The sequence below is a fragment of the Cupressus sempervirens genome, chromosome 8, assembly GCF_028749045.1.
Source record: "Cupressus sempervirens isolate cs-2001-9-10 chromosome 8, ASM2874904v1, whole genome shotgun sequence".
Lineage (NCBI taxonomy): Eukaryota > Viridiplantae > Streptophyta > Pinopsida > Cupressales > Cupressaceae > Cupressus > Cupressus sempervirens.
The window spans coordinates 821,307,374-821,323,421 of NC_143125.1; the positions used below are offsets into that span (position 1 = coordinate 821,307,374).

General features: G+C 37.5%; 1 protein-coding gene across 4 annotated transcripts in view; it reads right to left on the minus strand.

The window, feature by feature from the left end:
* Nucleotides 1-14,459, minus strand: part of LOC149544918 (folylpolyglutamate synthase-like) — a 186,898-nt gene extending 172,439 nt beyond the window's left edge. For 2 of the 4 annotated variants that reach the window (XR_016355077.1, XM_089795463.1), the window contains exon 1: nt 14,275-14,440. Coding sequence is in view for 2 of the 4 variants with exons in the window: in XM_089795463.1 (XP_089651589.1) it covers nt 14,275-14,296 (22 nt within the window). In the remaining 2 variants the exon portion in view is untranslated. Of the gene's footprint in view, nt 1-1,125; nt 5,206-14,274 lie in introns of those variants that run through there. The other 2 variants (XM_089795462.1, XM_089795464.1) reach the window with 2 other exon arrangements.
* Nucleotides 14,460-16,048: the final 1,589 nt, after the last annotated feature.

The window sequence follows — 16,048 nt, forward strand, 5'->3', positions numbered from 1 at the left end:
TATTGATGTCAGTTTTGTTCCACTACAACATGAAAAATCAAATACCTAGTGTTCCAGAGTGGAACACCAAATACCCATGCTCTCTTGATATAAGGTCACCTCTCATGCTAATCTTGCAAATTAAGATCAAGAAATGACTTCAAGGTTCCTTCTCAATCATGGACTTCACTCAGTTTTAGATATGTTGGTTATCACAAAGGGACTTCCACTATTCATTCAATGGATATCAACTCTTGCACTTCTAAAAATTTGGCTTTACAACGTGCAATGAAAATATACTTCAACTTTTCCACTTAAACTTCTAAGCTCTATTTCTACTTCTACTTCTACAATGAATGCAACGAATCATGGATGACTTGGACTCTACAAGGTGTAATTTCATCGACAGCTCCACCCATCTAATGCAACCTTCTAAGGATATGCTCAAATGGTTTTCAAATCAATATCTACCCTCTTCTATCCCATCAATGGATGCAAACTGAAGATTGGATATCAATTGAACTTTAGTGCATTCAATCATCGTCTTACCACACAAGGCACTCTTACCATCAGCAAGAAGCTAGTGGCCTGGATTTGTTCGAATCAAACAAGTAAACATCCACAACAACTTCCATTAAACTAAACTAATTCAACATGAAAATAAATCTACTCCAAGTGAAAGATTGAGGAAACCATGCAACACTCCAAGGCAATAACAAGCAATTCACCATGAAGACCCAACAATGAACTAACCATTACTTTGAAAGCATTATAGCAACAATTTGATCAAGTCTTTCCCTTAGCTATTGTAATAACCATCACCTGGTTCAACTATCCAATTGGCAATATGTATGAAATCTTGATTTTGTTTCTACTAATTTTAGTCTGTGTATGAATATTTTGGTGGTATACGTACCCTTGCCGTTCAAAAGCTTGTAATTTGAATATACAATTTAACACCAATTTCTTGCCAAGATAATTATTGTGAAAATATATACATGATGCACCAAAGAAATACTGAATTTCACATTTATTTGATACAATTGAAAGGAAATATCGAATTGAATAATTGATACAAAAATTTCACTATGCAATTTTATTGAGCTTCTAGGAAAGTTGAATTTTACAAATTACAATTAATGGCACCTGATTTTTATATCAGAACCAGCCGCCCAAAGCATATGCACTCTCCTCTTTAACTGATCACTGCTCAATTAAATGGTAGTGGCAGATTGATGGCTCCAAACACCGGATTGCAGGTATATAATGATAACCGCAGCCCCTTTGAACTCACACGCAATGCATCCAAATGGAGATGCAAGCTTCCACTGTAGACCAAGACCTTCAAACAGAAAATGCAGACCTGATATAACAGATCACAATACCAAGGAATATAGATTGCAGGCCCTCTACTTTGAATTTCCAGCCTTAAATACATCGCAGCCTCCTGGACATGGATCAAAAGCACTAGAGAAATAATGTTCCTTCTCCCAGAATGTCGTCTCAGCCTTGGCAATGGTTGCAGACATCAGTAATACCCTCAAACGTGGCCTCCAGATGAAAATGGCAGTCTGAAATGCCCAGATTGCCCCTCCAAAATACAAACGCAGGCTGGTGTGGAAGACTCTAATGAATCTCCTCACAAATGTAGATAATAATCTTCAGCAATGAAGATCCAGGTTGAGCTTCTTCAAATGTAAATACAGGTTGACAAGTATTGTCCAGTAAATTCTCTTCACATATCTTCACAATTACCTCCAGCAAACTAATCTCCTTAGACATAGCAAATACAGTAGGAGAGAAATATAATCCAGATAAAACAATTCACAATACCTCGTATGTGAATTGCCAAGCACTTCTCAGAATCTCAGTCTCAACCCTTATACTTCAGCAAGGGCAACAAAATTCAGAACCTCACAAAAAGCCACAAAGGCAACAAGACCAAATAAATATCCAAGCGTGCTTTTTCCAATGAAATGAGTTCATATTTATAATGCTTTGTTGATAAAAGTTTCCAAAAGAACTCAACTTCAGAAACTACGAAAGTTTCCCAAAAGAACTCAGCTCTTGAAACTTTCCAACACGTCACTTCAAATATTTAATACTTGGCTTAGGCATATAATTAGTGGCCCCTTCCAATGATGACTCAACCCTCAACTTAAGTGAAATTGTAAAGTTAAATTATAACTTTATAATAAACCATTTAATGATTTAATGATAATTTGGCCACTAAAAATATAATAACTCCCAAAATACTCATCGTTTAAATATGTCGCCTAAAATAGGAGTTACACCTATTATTTCTCCATGTGACCAAATGCACTTTCCAAAAATAGAAAGAGTCCATCTCAATCAACACCCAACTTACCACAAATAGTAAGTACACAAAACTAAGCCCAAATGAAGTCCAATTTGAGCCAAACGAAGACCAACCTTTAGCTTACTGAATTGTGGAGAAGATAAACCCTCCCAAGCCTAACCACTACCTCAGAAGACCCTCTATCAAAAAAAATTAGCCTACTAGGATCACAATAATAGGCCGATCCCTCAAACTCTGATGCTGGCAAAAATGGGGACATTACAGCTATCCTACTCTACTCTAGCTCTCTAATCTCACCTCCTAAACTAATTTCCTAAGCTCATCTCCTAAACTAATTTCCTAAGCTCCTCTAATCCTTTAAAAATAAGGCCTTGACATTTTATAGTAGTTCCATTACAACAAAGGGCCAAGATCAATTCAAAATCACAGGTTGAGATTTCTTCCAACAAACCCCAATTAGATTTGCCAAATTTACAACCAATTACATTAAGGCACCAATTCCCGAGCCAATAAAAAAATTATAATGATTTTTCCAACCAATGAGAAAATAGGACACTTGGCACGATTTGATTGATTGTGCTTGAAACTGAAATTTTCTAGTTGGAAGAGAGAACCAATTGCCACCTCATCATGTGCTTGGAGCTTTGGCCTATAGAAGATGTTTGTTGAAATTGCAAAAGTGTCCCTCAACATTTGAGGTTTTCTCCATCTTTTGAAATTTCTTCATGGAATTGAGTTGAACCACTTTCATCTTCGTGAACCTATGAACTTGATCTCTCTTGATTCTCCTTGAGCATGTCCTCATGTAGTTGGATCCTCGGTGTTTTCCTGAATTTCCTCTTGATTTCAATCTGCATTTCCGGGTTTGATAACTTGAACACAAATCTTTCCTCCTCACTTGAGTCCTCAAACTTGAGCCATCTTCTTGTAGTATCCAGTTGAAGTTTTGAGGCCTTGATCATCACCTTGCCCTCTACCTTCTCCTTTCATCGCCAATTTATGTTGATGTGACAATGGAGGGTATGTGCACCAACAACGCTATGATCTTTCAAGATTTTCCAAGAATGAATTTCAATCCAGCCCTCCTTGAATTTACCTTGCTCAACAAAGGAGAAAAGGATTAAGTTTGAGAAAGAAATCTGAATATAAATTCACATTAATAATAAACAAAATTAATCCCACTTAGCGTTAAGATCCATTTCTCTCACAACTCTCCAATCTGCCCATTTGATTTGTCTTTCATTTTACATAAGGAAAATAAGGCTAAAAGGAAAGGGGGAAATTCCAACTCGGGAGCAATAAAGTGGTGGAAATCCTAAACTTTAAGGATTTCCACCAAATTCACTTAGTGCTTTGTTTCCTTTCTTCCTTGGGTTGCGACAATAATTCATGGCAGGCAGCTTTGGCCATTAGAGGATAAGAGTTGGCTGGTGGAAAATCCTTAGCTTTAGGAATTTCTACTGGGGAAAATCCTTAATGTCAGAAATTTCCACCGAACATGGTATAACATGTCTTTGTCTTTAGATCCTTTCAAACTTCATCATTGTCACCCAATTCCATCCTAACTCAATCTCCTCTATTCCAACGCTTGCTTAAAATCCATTTTAGTGAAAAAATGAAAAGGGGAAAATGTGGTGGAAAATCCTTATCGTTGAGAATTTCCACTTGGGAAAATCCTTATTGTTAGGATTATGCACCGAATAGGATTAGCTCAATTTTTTACCTCATTTCAACATTCCTTAGTGATTCCTTGTTCTATTCTTGCTCATGATGTTGCCCTCATGCCATAAATCTATCTTTAAATGCCTTAGAGGATGGTGAAATTTGGGAGAATTGAAGTGGTGGAAATTCCTTAGCATTAGCAATTTCCACTAGGGAAAATCCTTAGCATTAAGAATTTCCACCGTATCCACTTTTGCCACTTAGACTCCCCAAACCTTGCCATTTCGCCCGTTAAGCCCATTTTTTCACTATTTTTTTCAATTTGCTATGCCTTAGAATGATCTTGCATCTCTTTTGGGTTGATGAGGACGAGGGGAAAATCCTTAGCTTTAGGAATTCCCACCAAGTATGGTGTCAACCACCATCCTCAAGAAAATTACCATTTTTCTTCTCTTCATCATTTAGCATTGCATTGATTAGTTTGCCAGCATAATAAGGATCTCTCAAAGCACTTGCCCCTCATTTTGGGTCGATGAGGGGAAAATCCTTAGCGTTAGGAATTTCCACCAATGGAAAATCCTTAGCTTCAAAAATTTCCACGAGTGGAAAATCCTTAGCTTCAGGAATTTGCACCAAGTATGGTTTGTTCGCCATTCTTCTCCTATTTCTCAAACATGCAAACCTTTCTCACTCGAACTAAAAAATTCTACCCACCAACTTGGACTTAGGCTAAGAAAACACCCCGGACTTGGAGACTTGAAAATGTTGCCAACTAAAACCACTTAAAATAACGACTCCTACTTGCTAAAGAAAAAAGAGGGGATCCCTATTTGCAATGGGATGATGGTGTGAAAATCACACAATAGCATGAAGTGACCCCATTTGCTACACCTACACCATTGTATCATCAGTCATCCCTTCGCATCATACTAGATGTGACTTCTTGGGATATTGCTATTGCTTTTATTGTTGTTGTCTCATTAGTTGTTGTGGTAGCTCTCACATGAGGCATTAGAATTTAGGGCTCTTGGTGGTGTGGTCGATGGGGTTGCTCATTCCCCTTGTGTAAAGAGCACTTGGGTACTCCTCACCTTTGAGATTTCTTGGGACAATTGGCCCTAGTTTGCCATTCATTCTTGCACTTGGTACACCATACTTCTTTACTCTCCTTTGTCTCTTCTCCACTCTCATTTCCTTCATTATCCTCATCACAGCTTTACAGGTTGCCTAGATTGTTAGGGAATCGCCCTATCACCCTCACTATTGTCATCACCAATGACCCTCTTATTCCCTCTAAATGTTTTGTTTTTGTTTTCATTGTCCCTTTCCCAGTCGCACACCTCCTTGTAGGAGGATGGAGGTATTAACTTCATTTTCTTCCACATAAAGAGTGTTTGTCCTATAAACCATCTCTTCTTTAGCCTATGAGCTAGTTGGTTTTCCAATTTACCAATAAATTCATTTAGCCTAAGATGGTAGGCCTGAACTATCTTATTCTTCCCTTAGAGGGTATTGTATATTTTGCTACCATCTTATTGTCATCACAAACTAGCCTGAATCATGTTTCAAATGCTTGCTTCGGGTCCTTCCAGGTCCCTCTCTCAGATGTTGAGAAGTCTATGTACCAATCAATTGTTGTACCTCTTAAGGTGGGTAGAAAATCTTTCAGCCAGTAGTCCTCATCATCTTGTCCCCCTGCCTGCCAGATGGTCACGCACATTTGACAACGGCAAGTCGGGTCCTCCGACCCCATCACCACTGAATTTTGTCAGATTTTGTCTATCTGGGCTATTCATTATTTTTGCTCCATTGTTGGCACCTTTTGTGTTATTAGACTTGGGTGGGTTGGTTACTCCTTGTCCTTGTACTTCCTTTTTACCTCATATTACATACGAGTTATCTTCCCTTCCCCCTCTATTATCGCACTCGCCTTGATGGTTTAGATACTCCCTCCTCCTAGAAGTTTTGGGTTATGTTCTCCATACCCTTGTTTCTTCAAATACGATAAGATTCATGATGCTCCATAGGGTACTTTCAAATACATTAAATACCTCTCCCTCAAATCCTTTTCTTTGCTACTAACTTCCTTGGGGTGCTCTGATGGCTCTGTCTCTATCTGTACATAATCAATCTCCCAACTTTCTGCATTGCACCCTTGCGGTACATAGGGAGCGTCTAGAAGAGATCCCCCATCAATGTGCATACTAGTGGTGCTCCAATTGTTGGCAAGGTTAAAAGAGCTTCCCACAAGTTGCTGTCATCATTTTTTTCTCTCAGCTTGTTGTTGGATCCACAAAGACCTTACCAAAATCTCTATGTCCTAAGACTATGCTTCCTTCTTGTGGGCCTCCTGGCTTTATTTGGCAGAAGGGGCATTAATTTTGGTTGTCGGGAGTATGGCACCGACTGTGTTACATGGTTCTTCCTCCCTCCAGTTCATTTCTTTGTACCGTTGGAGTATTTGCTTCCTACATTGTTCTCTTTCCCTTGCCTCACATTATTCATGGACTTCCACCAACGTGAGTCAACAACCTCAAAAGGCTACCTAGAAGATTGTACACTAGAACCGTTTCACCATGAATTCAGCATTACGATACAAGGGAATATTGTTCTCTCTCTAGCCTCTCACTTCACATACTCGTCAATTGACACGCCCTACATGGGAACCAAATCTTGTGTCAACGGGTCTTCTCAGGTCACTTATGTATTGTCCTCAACATCACTATCAATTATTAAGACTTGTTGGTCAAAAGGGTGATCCATTATGTCGCTATCGCACCTATCCTTCTTCGTCAGACATCCAGATTCGGACTTAGGTAATGACACTAAAATGTTAGATGCCTAGCTAGAGATGTATTGCCAATATAATGCAATTATAACCATTCAACATATAGTATTAACTAGAGAGAATTAACCAAGAGGGCACAACATACAAGGAGATATGACATAATGAAATGGCTTTTCATAACATTATCGTTTCCTTCTACAATCACCATCATTGTTTGCTTGCTTTCATCATGGATACAAATAGACCCGACAGCTGGTTAAGTCCACCAACTGACCCTCACTAACACCGTTTGGAAACAACTATTTTACTATTTTGCCCCTTAACTAACAAAGTATCATTACGGCATGCTAAACGCCTACAATCCTCACAAAAAAAGAGGAAGATGGATGATTACAAGAGCACCGAGGGTGATAGTAATGATGAATCGACAAAAGTCCAAGCCTTATGTGGGGATATGATGAGAATAATGAAAGATTTGAAGACCCAAAAAGGAACTAATAAAGAAAGTAATGAACAATGGTGTGCAGAGTTCAAAGTTGAGGGGCAAATGAAAGGTAATTGTCCTAAAATGATGTTCTATGAGATTTGCCAAGTGATGGGTCACTTAATAAAGCAGTGTTCCTATAATTTGAAAACTAAAGGTATACAAGTACTCTTCACTCAAGGAAATCACACTCCATTGAAAGCACAAAATGTATCACCAAGTGGTAATGGGACTTGATGGAAGAGAGAGATCAAATACCATACGACTCCAGATAATGTCTCATCATATAGTGCCAACAATATAGTGAATGGGGGCAACTTGCGAGAGACTGCCAAAATAAAGAAGACAATGTACAATTATTGCACAAATGGTGTGGACCAGATGACCATGAAGAACCAACTGCATGAAGCAAAAGGGTATTAATATGTTGGATGCGGAACGAGACGACAATTTTATCATGAGAGTGCACAAAGAAGGCAGTGTACCCAAACCCTCATATAGAGGATCGATTCTGAGAAGCGGGAGTAGAAATAGAACAAATAACTAAATTCCAACGAAACTGCAAGTGCATCATTGCAATTAGAGTCATAGTAGTATAGCAAGTGCTACAAGCAACCATACCCATCAAGGTGGCAGATGTAATGTCCCCATTTTGAGACATTAGAGAAATTAAGCCAAAAAGTAAAATATTCTGAAGTGACTTGAATGGAGTGTAAAGCAAACTATTTAAAGTCAATTTTAATATAAATAAGCGATCAAAAAGTGGCGAAAGGGGAAGAAGATGAAGGACAAGAGGAGGAATGTGAAGAGTCGCCAGGTTGAGTTTAAAGAAGGAAGAGGAGCTCATTGCAGCTATGCTTGGAGATTGAGATTGATTTCAGATTTCTCTTTGAGAAATGTCAAAGCTTGCAGCTTTCATTTTCAGAACCTGAGGATGGAACCCTTCAGGCTTCTTGGGTGGATTGGACACAAACCTGATTCACTTATGTGGTGAATTCAAAACAAAGTTCACATCTAGAGTTAAAAGTGCATTTTACAGTTTTTTCCCAATCTGACTGTTGGCACCATTATTACGATTGGATATTTTATCATGTTATTGTATTGCTGAAATTATAATGCAATAACAATTGTCTGAGTATTTTATATGAGCATTTACTAATTATTTGTTGAATTTTATTCCATGAATTCTCTATTATATTTCTGAAATATTTTGTGAGGAATTTGGATTCAATATCTGATAGAGGGTATTACAGCATATGTTTTGCAAACTATGTTGCAACTAAGAGTGGCAACTCCCAACACCGTTGTTAATGATGAACTCAGCCAACATGAATGTAATTTGCAAGGTGAACTAACAACAAAGTCAACAACCCTATGTTACTGATGATGGGCATTGGACAAAAGTCAACCATTGTAGAGATGAGGATAATGGGACTTTAGTTGACAAACACCATCGTCAACAAAGGTTTTGACATAAACGTATGCCATCGACCTATAGAATCAGGCAGTGAGTCAATAGTTGACATTGGACTCAGAGTCTAAGGGTGAAGACTTTAAGATGAAGGAAGGGAAAGTAATGGAGCCCAAAGATGAAGGGGTGCTTGAGCTGAAAGATTATTCTAAGGATGAGAAGAGTTCCTGATGAGGTACACATGTCAGCCTGTAGTTCTTGAGGCTACAACACTCCATGAAGAACAAAGGATAAAAGCAGATGATACATCTAATAGTATAGAGATAGAAAATGAAAAGGAAAAAGAAAATGCACCAAAAGTGGAAAAAGGGGCTGATGGGAGGAAAGAATTGCATCCAAATGGGCTAGGTATGACACAGCACTAGAAAGAGACAACATGCATTGGGAATGACAGGAAAGTGGCAAATGAGGGGGAGTCGTACAGCAATTGTAGACACCGCGTACAAATTTTTTATTAGTTGTACAATGGTGCACATTGTTGTATGAGGAGGCACAACCTTGCAAGGAAGCAAAGACATCGAAGGTGTTGTATGGACAAAATTTCTTGATGAAAGTGTCGTACAGATGCACTTTAAAAACAAGGGTGTTGTACGTCGTACATGAGTTGCAAGCCAAAAATGAACTATAGAGGAGAGTAAGTCAAACACCATACGAGACAGTGGGTGTAAGACCTTACACAAGATGCAAACGTCACAAAATATCAAAATTGTAAGCTACTTGAAAGATCCCAAAAGGATCCTTTCATTGAACTTCTATAAATTTTAATTAAAATAATAGCTTTTCCTGTGCTTTCCTTGTGGTCTTAGAGAATTAGACAAAAGTTGCAGAAAGATTGTTTCTTTTTCTTTTTTCCAGACAAATAAAACAATAATTAAAAACAGCAGCAAATAATATAATGTTCAGTCAACCAGAATAGCTACAAATCGTACCAGGCAAGATATGTAATCAGTATGCCAGCAAAGGTGTTTACAAAGAAAGAATGATGATGCCAGCTGAAAGAATGGACCAACCTCGCATCAAAAGGGCAGAGATGGCTGATGTAATCCAACTAACAAACCACGTGCCAGCTGAAAGGCAGTCGTACGGCTGCTATAGTCACGCCAAGGCAGCAAGAAGATCCCAACGAGCCAAACAAGACCCCCAACGTGCAATGCACAAGCACCCTCAACGCTAAACTTAACAATCTTTGTCAACTGATGAAACAATATTGTAGAATGTTGTTGAAACCACCTATTGGGGTTTGCGTCCCAATAGCCATGCTCTAGGGTTTGCACCCCAGACCTCTAGAATCGCTCCTTAGAGCAAAATTGCAAATACCAAGAATGAAGATGTAAAAGATAATGAAAAAATGAGTCAACATCTCCTTTTATCTCCCTCTCAAAGCCAATTGAACCCTAAAGGGAGAATATGCCTTTCCTTTTATTATAAAATGGCATCTTCTCAATTAAAAGGTCTTTATGTATAGTAAAAACACCTCTTTCCTCAAATAACATAACTCTAGGTGCCTGAAGGTCTCCAGATGATGAAAATAAGGTATAATAATACAAGACCTTTCCAACTAGCTATAACACATAGGTCTGCCTGACCAAATAGAGACAAAATCCCCTTATTACTCCAATTAGCTATATAAATAGCTTTATTTTAATTTATTTAAAAGCAAACTTAGGAAATATCCTTTTATTCAACTGGAAAGCCAAATTCAACTGGAAAGCCAAACCAACCAAATAATCAATGAATGGGTCTTGTCACCTGCCTATGACTGATGTCGAGCAATGTGGGCCAACTGGCAGTCCCATCCCTAAAAACTAGGGGTACTCCTAGAAACTAGGGGATATACCCTGTCACCCTGAAACTGAAACTATATACTGGTCTCGAGGAGCCTCATATTTGATTATTGCCACAACCTCCTAAATTTTAGGAAAATCCCTAAAATTAAGGAACTGCCCCAACTGGCTCTCAAACCGACTATAGAACCAACTCTAGTCACTGAGTATCCAATATGAGACTCTATTCACCACTGCTAGCCTACGAGACTCCAATAATAGGCCAACTCTCATGACTCTACTAGTCAAACTAGAGAGGGGACATGACAGTACCACAATGAGGAATACTAGCAGTTCATATGCTACACATAAATCTTTTTGTACGGCCAAGGAAGAATGCAAGTTATGTACATGAGAACACAAACTTTCCTATAAAATCTTTGTATAATTACGCGAGAACAAGCACTGTACCAACAAGACAAGCACAAGTCGAACATACCAAGAGACATGAAGTCGTACAGGATCAACTCGTACATAAAGGGAGGAATCAATAAGGTGAATGACAAAAACAAAAGAAACAAACCGTACATGAAAATCAGGAAAGGGAAAAAACAATATGGAAGAGACTACATTGTACCGTCAAGTGGGAAGGAGAATGTGCCTAGAAAAAAAATAACTCACCGATACATAAATTCCAAGTCATGCATGAATGCCAATCGCACCATCTATCTGACCACCCATACGTCCATATTGCCAACTGTACAGTCCACTAAGCCAATCGCGTGACCCATTCAGCCAACAGTATACTACCAACTTTAGGATCCATACTACCAACCATTTGGTCCATCTTATCAGTCAAACATGCCCTTTTGCCAGTTGTACAATTAATCCTATAAGCTGTACATGCACTCCTCCAAGTTGTACGGGTTTGTCTTCAAGTTGTACTCTCTCATTCTATTGTGGACACAATAAGTTCACATCAGTACCACTCTTCCATACAGCAGCAGCAGCAATTCTATAAGTCCCAATGCTTTTTTCAACAACTAAGAGATATGGCAGGAAGAGACTTGGCACCCCCATTTTCAGGCTCCATCAGTATGTTTTTTGGCATCTTAAAAAATCAACAAAATGATTCACACCATAGAGTTTTGTGTGATTTTGAAGGCATTAAATTGGTGTTCCTATCCTCCATATGAGGGTCCGGGTACACTACTTTCTTTGTCTGTGATAGTGTGACAACAATACCAGAGTGTTATCAGACTTGCATCAGCACCTTACATCATTTATAAGAGTTATACTTTACTTGGTTATGTATTTAGCTATTGTGACAATGATATTCCGTGCTTATTATGCATCTTTCAAGCTAATTTAAATTGTTACGGCGGTCTAATCTTATAATCGGAAAATTATATAGCTTGTTTCAGCAGTGCACTTGTTAATTTGCTATACTGTAATGCATCTCGCATATATTTTGCAGACCTCGGAGTGCAACACTGCCAGAGGAACATATTTTTGTATGCATTTCATATTGTAAGATTGGAGAATTTACTACCAACCACTATAGCATATCATTTGGCTCATTTTGGCATTAAACAATGCTAACATTATCAAACATTTCGGTATGAACTAAACTTGGACATTCTGCCAGTGGCTTGCATTGCAAGCATGGTGTCCACTGAAGAGGCGTTGATGATGCTGGTTCTACCGCCTATGTGTCACTTATGCAGTCTGCTAAATGTTTGTTGATTAACCCGGCTCAGTGGCCTACATATTTTGGCCAGCTTGCCACCATTCATCTTTTTGCATACATAATAGATAGTAATTGGGTCAGAGCATTGTACTCTCACACCTTGCCCACTCAAGATCTGAGTGATCAGAAAGTGTGGGAGCATTACATATGCATTTCCAAATTGAAAAATAGTAAATACATAAAAATAAAGAGTAGTGTGGGTTGTTACACATAATCAATCTATTATCAACAAGGCTTGAAGAAATTGAACACTCCTTAACACATGGCAACATGTGCAATGAATCTGGTATGTAATCTGGTATGTAAAAGGCTAGGAGAGAGTTGTCAGGTTGAATAGAGTTGTCTCTATCAATGATGATGAGGTGAAAAAAGGACCTCATGAAGACCATCATCAAAATGTACAAACTTGATGAAACTTTGCAAATTAGAACAAATTCACTGAACTAGATGGCCATAAGAGTTAAATACAAATGGAAGGGACCAGTTTCGCACGAGGGAGTCGAGATAGCAAGTGGCAACTATATAGGCATGCATGATTATTAAATCTACTTTCCATTCCCCTCCTTTTACTGGATTCTAAGTTCCTCTATTGCTGAGAAGAATTGGTACACCTATAGCTTCATGCAGTATGTTATAGAAACAAACTTGCCTATACAAGAATGGAGAAGCTTATAGTACATTGTATCTTATGTCTCACTGATTGGAAGTCACATCATTATAGTGAAAGTCCAATAGCACAATGGTATATAAAGCCCAAGGAACCAATGCATATTGATGAGAAGAACAACCTACATCCATTTGGATTTCTAACGCAGGAGGCTCTTAAGTTGAACAATTCTAATGATGATCTAAAATATTGATCAAATGGTTACTCCAATTCATGAGCTTGTCGCAAAATGTACCCACAACCTATACACTAAGCATGATGCAAATTAGAGCATATATCCCAACACCCCCTCTTAACGCTACAGCATAAAACAATAAAAAAATACATTCTGCAAAAGCTGCTTTTTTGAAAAATAGTTCTCAGATCAGCAAGACTTCTTCAAGCTTCTCCCTGGTACAGGTATATAGTCGCCTAAATATCATCCAAGTTCCCAACATTATTAAACACCATTTGCACATTAAGTATTTTATCACCGCCGTAAACGTGTGATGTAAACTTCCATATTTCGGATCCCCCTCTAAACTATTGGGTATCAATTGTCACATCTATATCTTATAACTCCAACGAGATATAGATTGTCTGATCCACAAGCATCTTAAACTATTGAGTATATATCCATCCTTTGCTGCCTCCTTCCCTGTCTCCAAAATGTTGACCTCTTCAAAATATAACAAGTGGTTCATCTTCCACGAAGTCCTCATCACTTTTTATTTCTGGTGCTCCTTGAACAACGACTATTGCCATTTCAATATGCTTGACTTGGCAAAAGTCTTCTTCTCAAGCTTAGCGGATAGGGGCTTCTTCACCTTTGCTGGCTTCAACACAGCAGTTATCTTCACAGATGATAAATCACACGAATTTACTGAAACTGCACATCTACCTAAAGCTTTAAAAAATGAATTTTTCAACAGTATTATGGATATCTGGTACGACAACACAACCCTAAATTCTAAATGAAAATGAATCCAATTCAATCCTACAACCCAAAATTTTCCCAAATTGAGTACAACTCGCAAAAAATCTAAAGAAAACTAAGAGGGTCACTAATCAAACACCGCTGAAACCCAATACTAAAGCGACTATTTCCCTCGATGCACAGGATTCAGACAGGTGTTACAGTAAATCGTAAAACACTATACATAGAGAAGACCCGTCCGAAGAAAATTAAGATTAGTGAATGAAATAAAAGATTTTAATGACAGACTAAAAATAATAATTAGAACCATTGCAAGAAGTGAAATAGACAATGATTAGATTTAGTTTTCCTTAATGCGGTAATCGATACGATCCGAGATTTCTCCGAGGTTTGAAAGCAACTACGCACTTTAGACATCAATAGCTGTAGTAAATGTTGACTGATAAACAGATGCTCAAATAACATATAACTTACTGCCATTGTTCTTGGTCTCCATCGTCAGTGGGTGGTGCAGAAACGAAAATTAGCAATAAATAACGCATGCGCTATTGCTATTTATTAGTTATAAAGCTCTGAGGCATGGTTGTGAGTTAACAGTTTATTTAAAGTTTAAAATTGTCGTCTTCCTCTTCTTCTACGGTACTTGGGATTTGTAGGGTGAGCTTCTCTGTGGTTGTGGTTGTAGATCCACGTTTGTTGCTTCGTGTGCTTTGAAACTCGAATGGAAGATGTCCCAATCCATAAATTTGAGGGTAGAAATTACTCTATTTTGTTAAGAGATTTTATGACTTCATAAGGCTCTGTTTGGTTGGGTAAGATGAATTTCTCTTATAGCCAGGTTATCTCATAACTAGGTTTTCAAAAATTCGGTTATGCGTTTTAGGAAGATAGTTGGACCGTTTGGTTGACACGGAAGATGAATATACAAATCTATATTCTGTGTTTGGTTGCCAATTTAGAAATTGGAATTGGAACGGAATATGATGGAGAATATCTTTTTCTTGCATTTGGTTGTTCATTTTCGAATTAGAATTGGAATTTGATGTAAAAAAATTTAATCTTATTTTATTAGTGAAACACAAGGATTATAATGAGTAAAGTATTAATATTTATGATTTAATTCATTTATAATTAGACTATATTATTATTATTTTTAATTCTTGAATATTCACAGTTTTATTTTATTAGTCAAGAATAAATAAAATGATTATTATTTTTTATTTTAATTCTATTTATTAGCAAAGAAGAGTAAAAAATAATCATACTTGCAATCATTTGTACAAAGTTATTTTTTGTCCCATAGTTGGAAATTGTGATCATATATATTATATATTTTTGAAAAATTATATAAGACAAATTTATCGTCGAATTGAATTTATTGTCGAGCTCATTCAAACTCGAACTCAAACTCAAACCTTGTGACTTAGCCACTAAATATGTGTGTGTTTGTGTCCTCCCTCTGTCCCCTCTCTCAACCTAGCCCACTCTTCTCTCCCCCCTCTATGTATATATCTCTCGAGGACATCTTTCTACAGATGCAAGAACACACAAGCTCCTCTCTCTCTCTCTCCCTCCCACCCTCCCTCCCTCCCCCCTTCCTATCCCGCACTCTCTGCCCCTCTATGTATCTCTCCCTTTCAATAAATTTATTAAGTTAGTTAATTATTCAACAAAATATGCAACTAAAATTTTACGTGAAATATTATATAGGAAAAAATATACCATTTTACATTCACACACATTAAACATCTGATGATAACTTTAACAAGAAAAATGATGCTTTGTCAATAATTGTTCTTAAAAAATGTAGAATTTTGGCTACATAGATTTTACATGCAATTTTTAAAAAAGATCATGAAAATCATTAATCATATAAATCATATTTTAACATCATAAAATTTTGATAAGGAATTTCACATAATTACTACAATATGAAAACTTGCTAACTAGATCACATATCCATGAACAATATGAAAACTTGCTAACTTGATAGAAGATAGAAAAACAATATCCATGAACTGATGAGAAAGAACAATATCCATGATCTGAATGGTGGTGTGAAAACACACTGTTAAATACAAAAACACTGAAAAATCCATGATGTATGCCCTTATGCCTCACATTCGACGGCAACCCTCTCATGCTGCTCAATCTTCTCATTACTGTCTATATTGTTAGATGGTCAATCCTGCATATATGAACTAAACATGCTTAAAAAATTAAAACCTAATTTTTTTTAATGGAATAC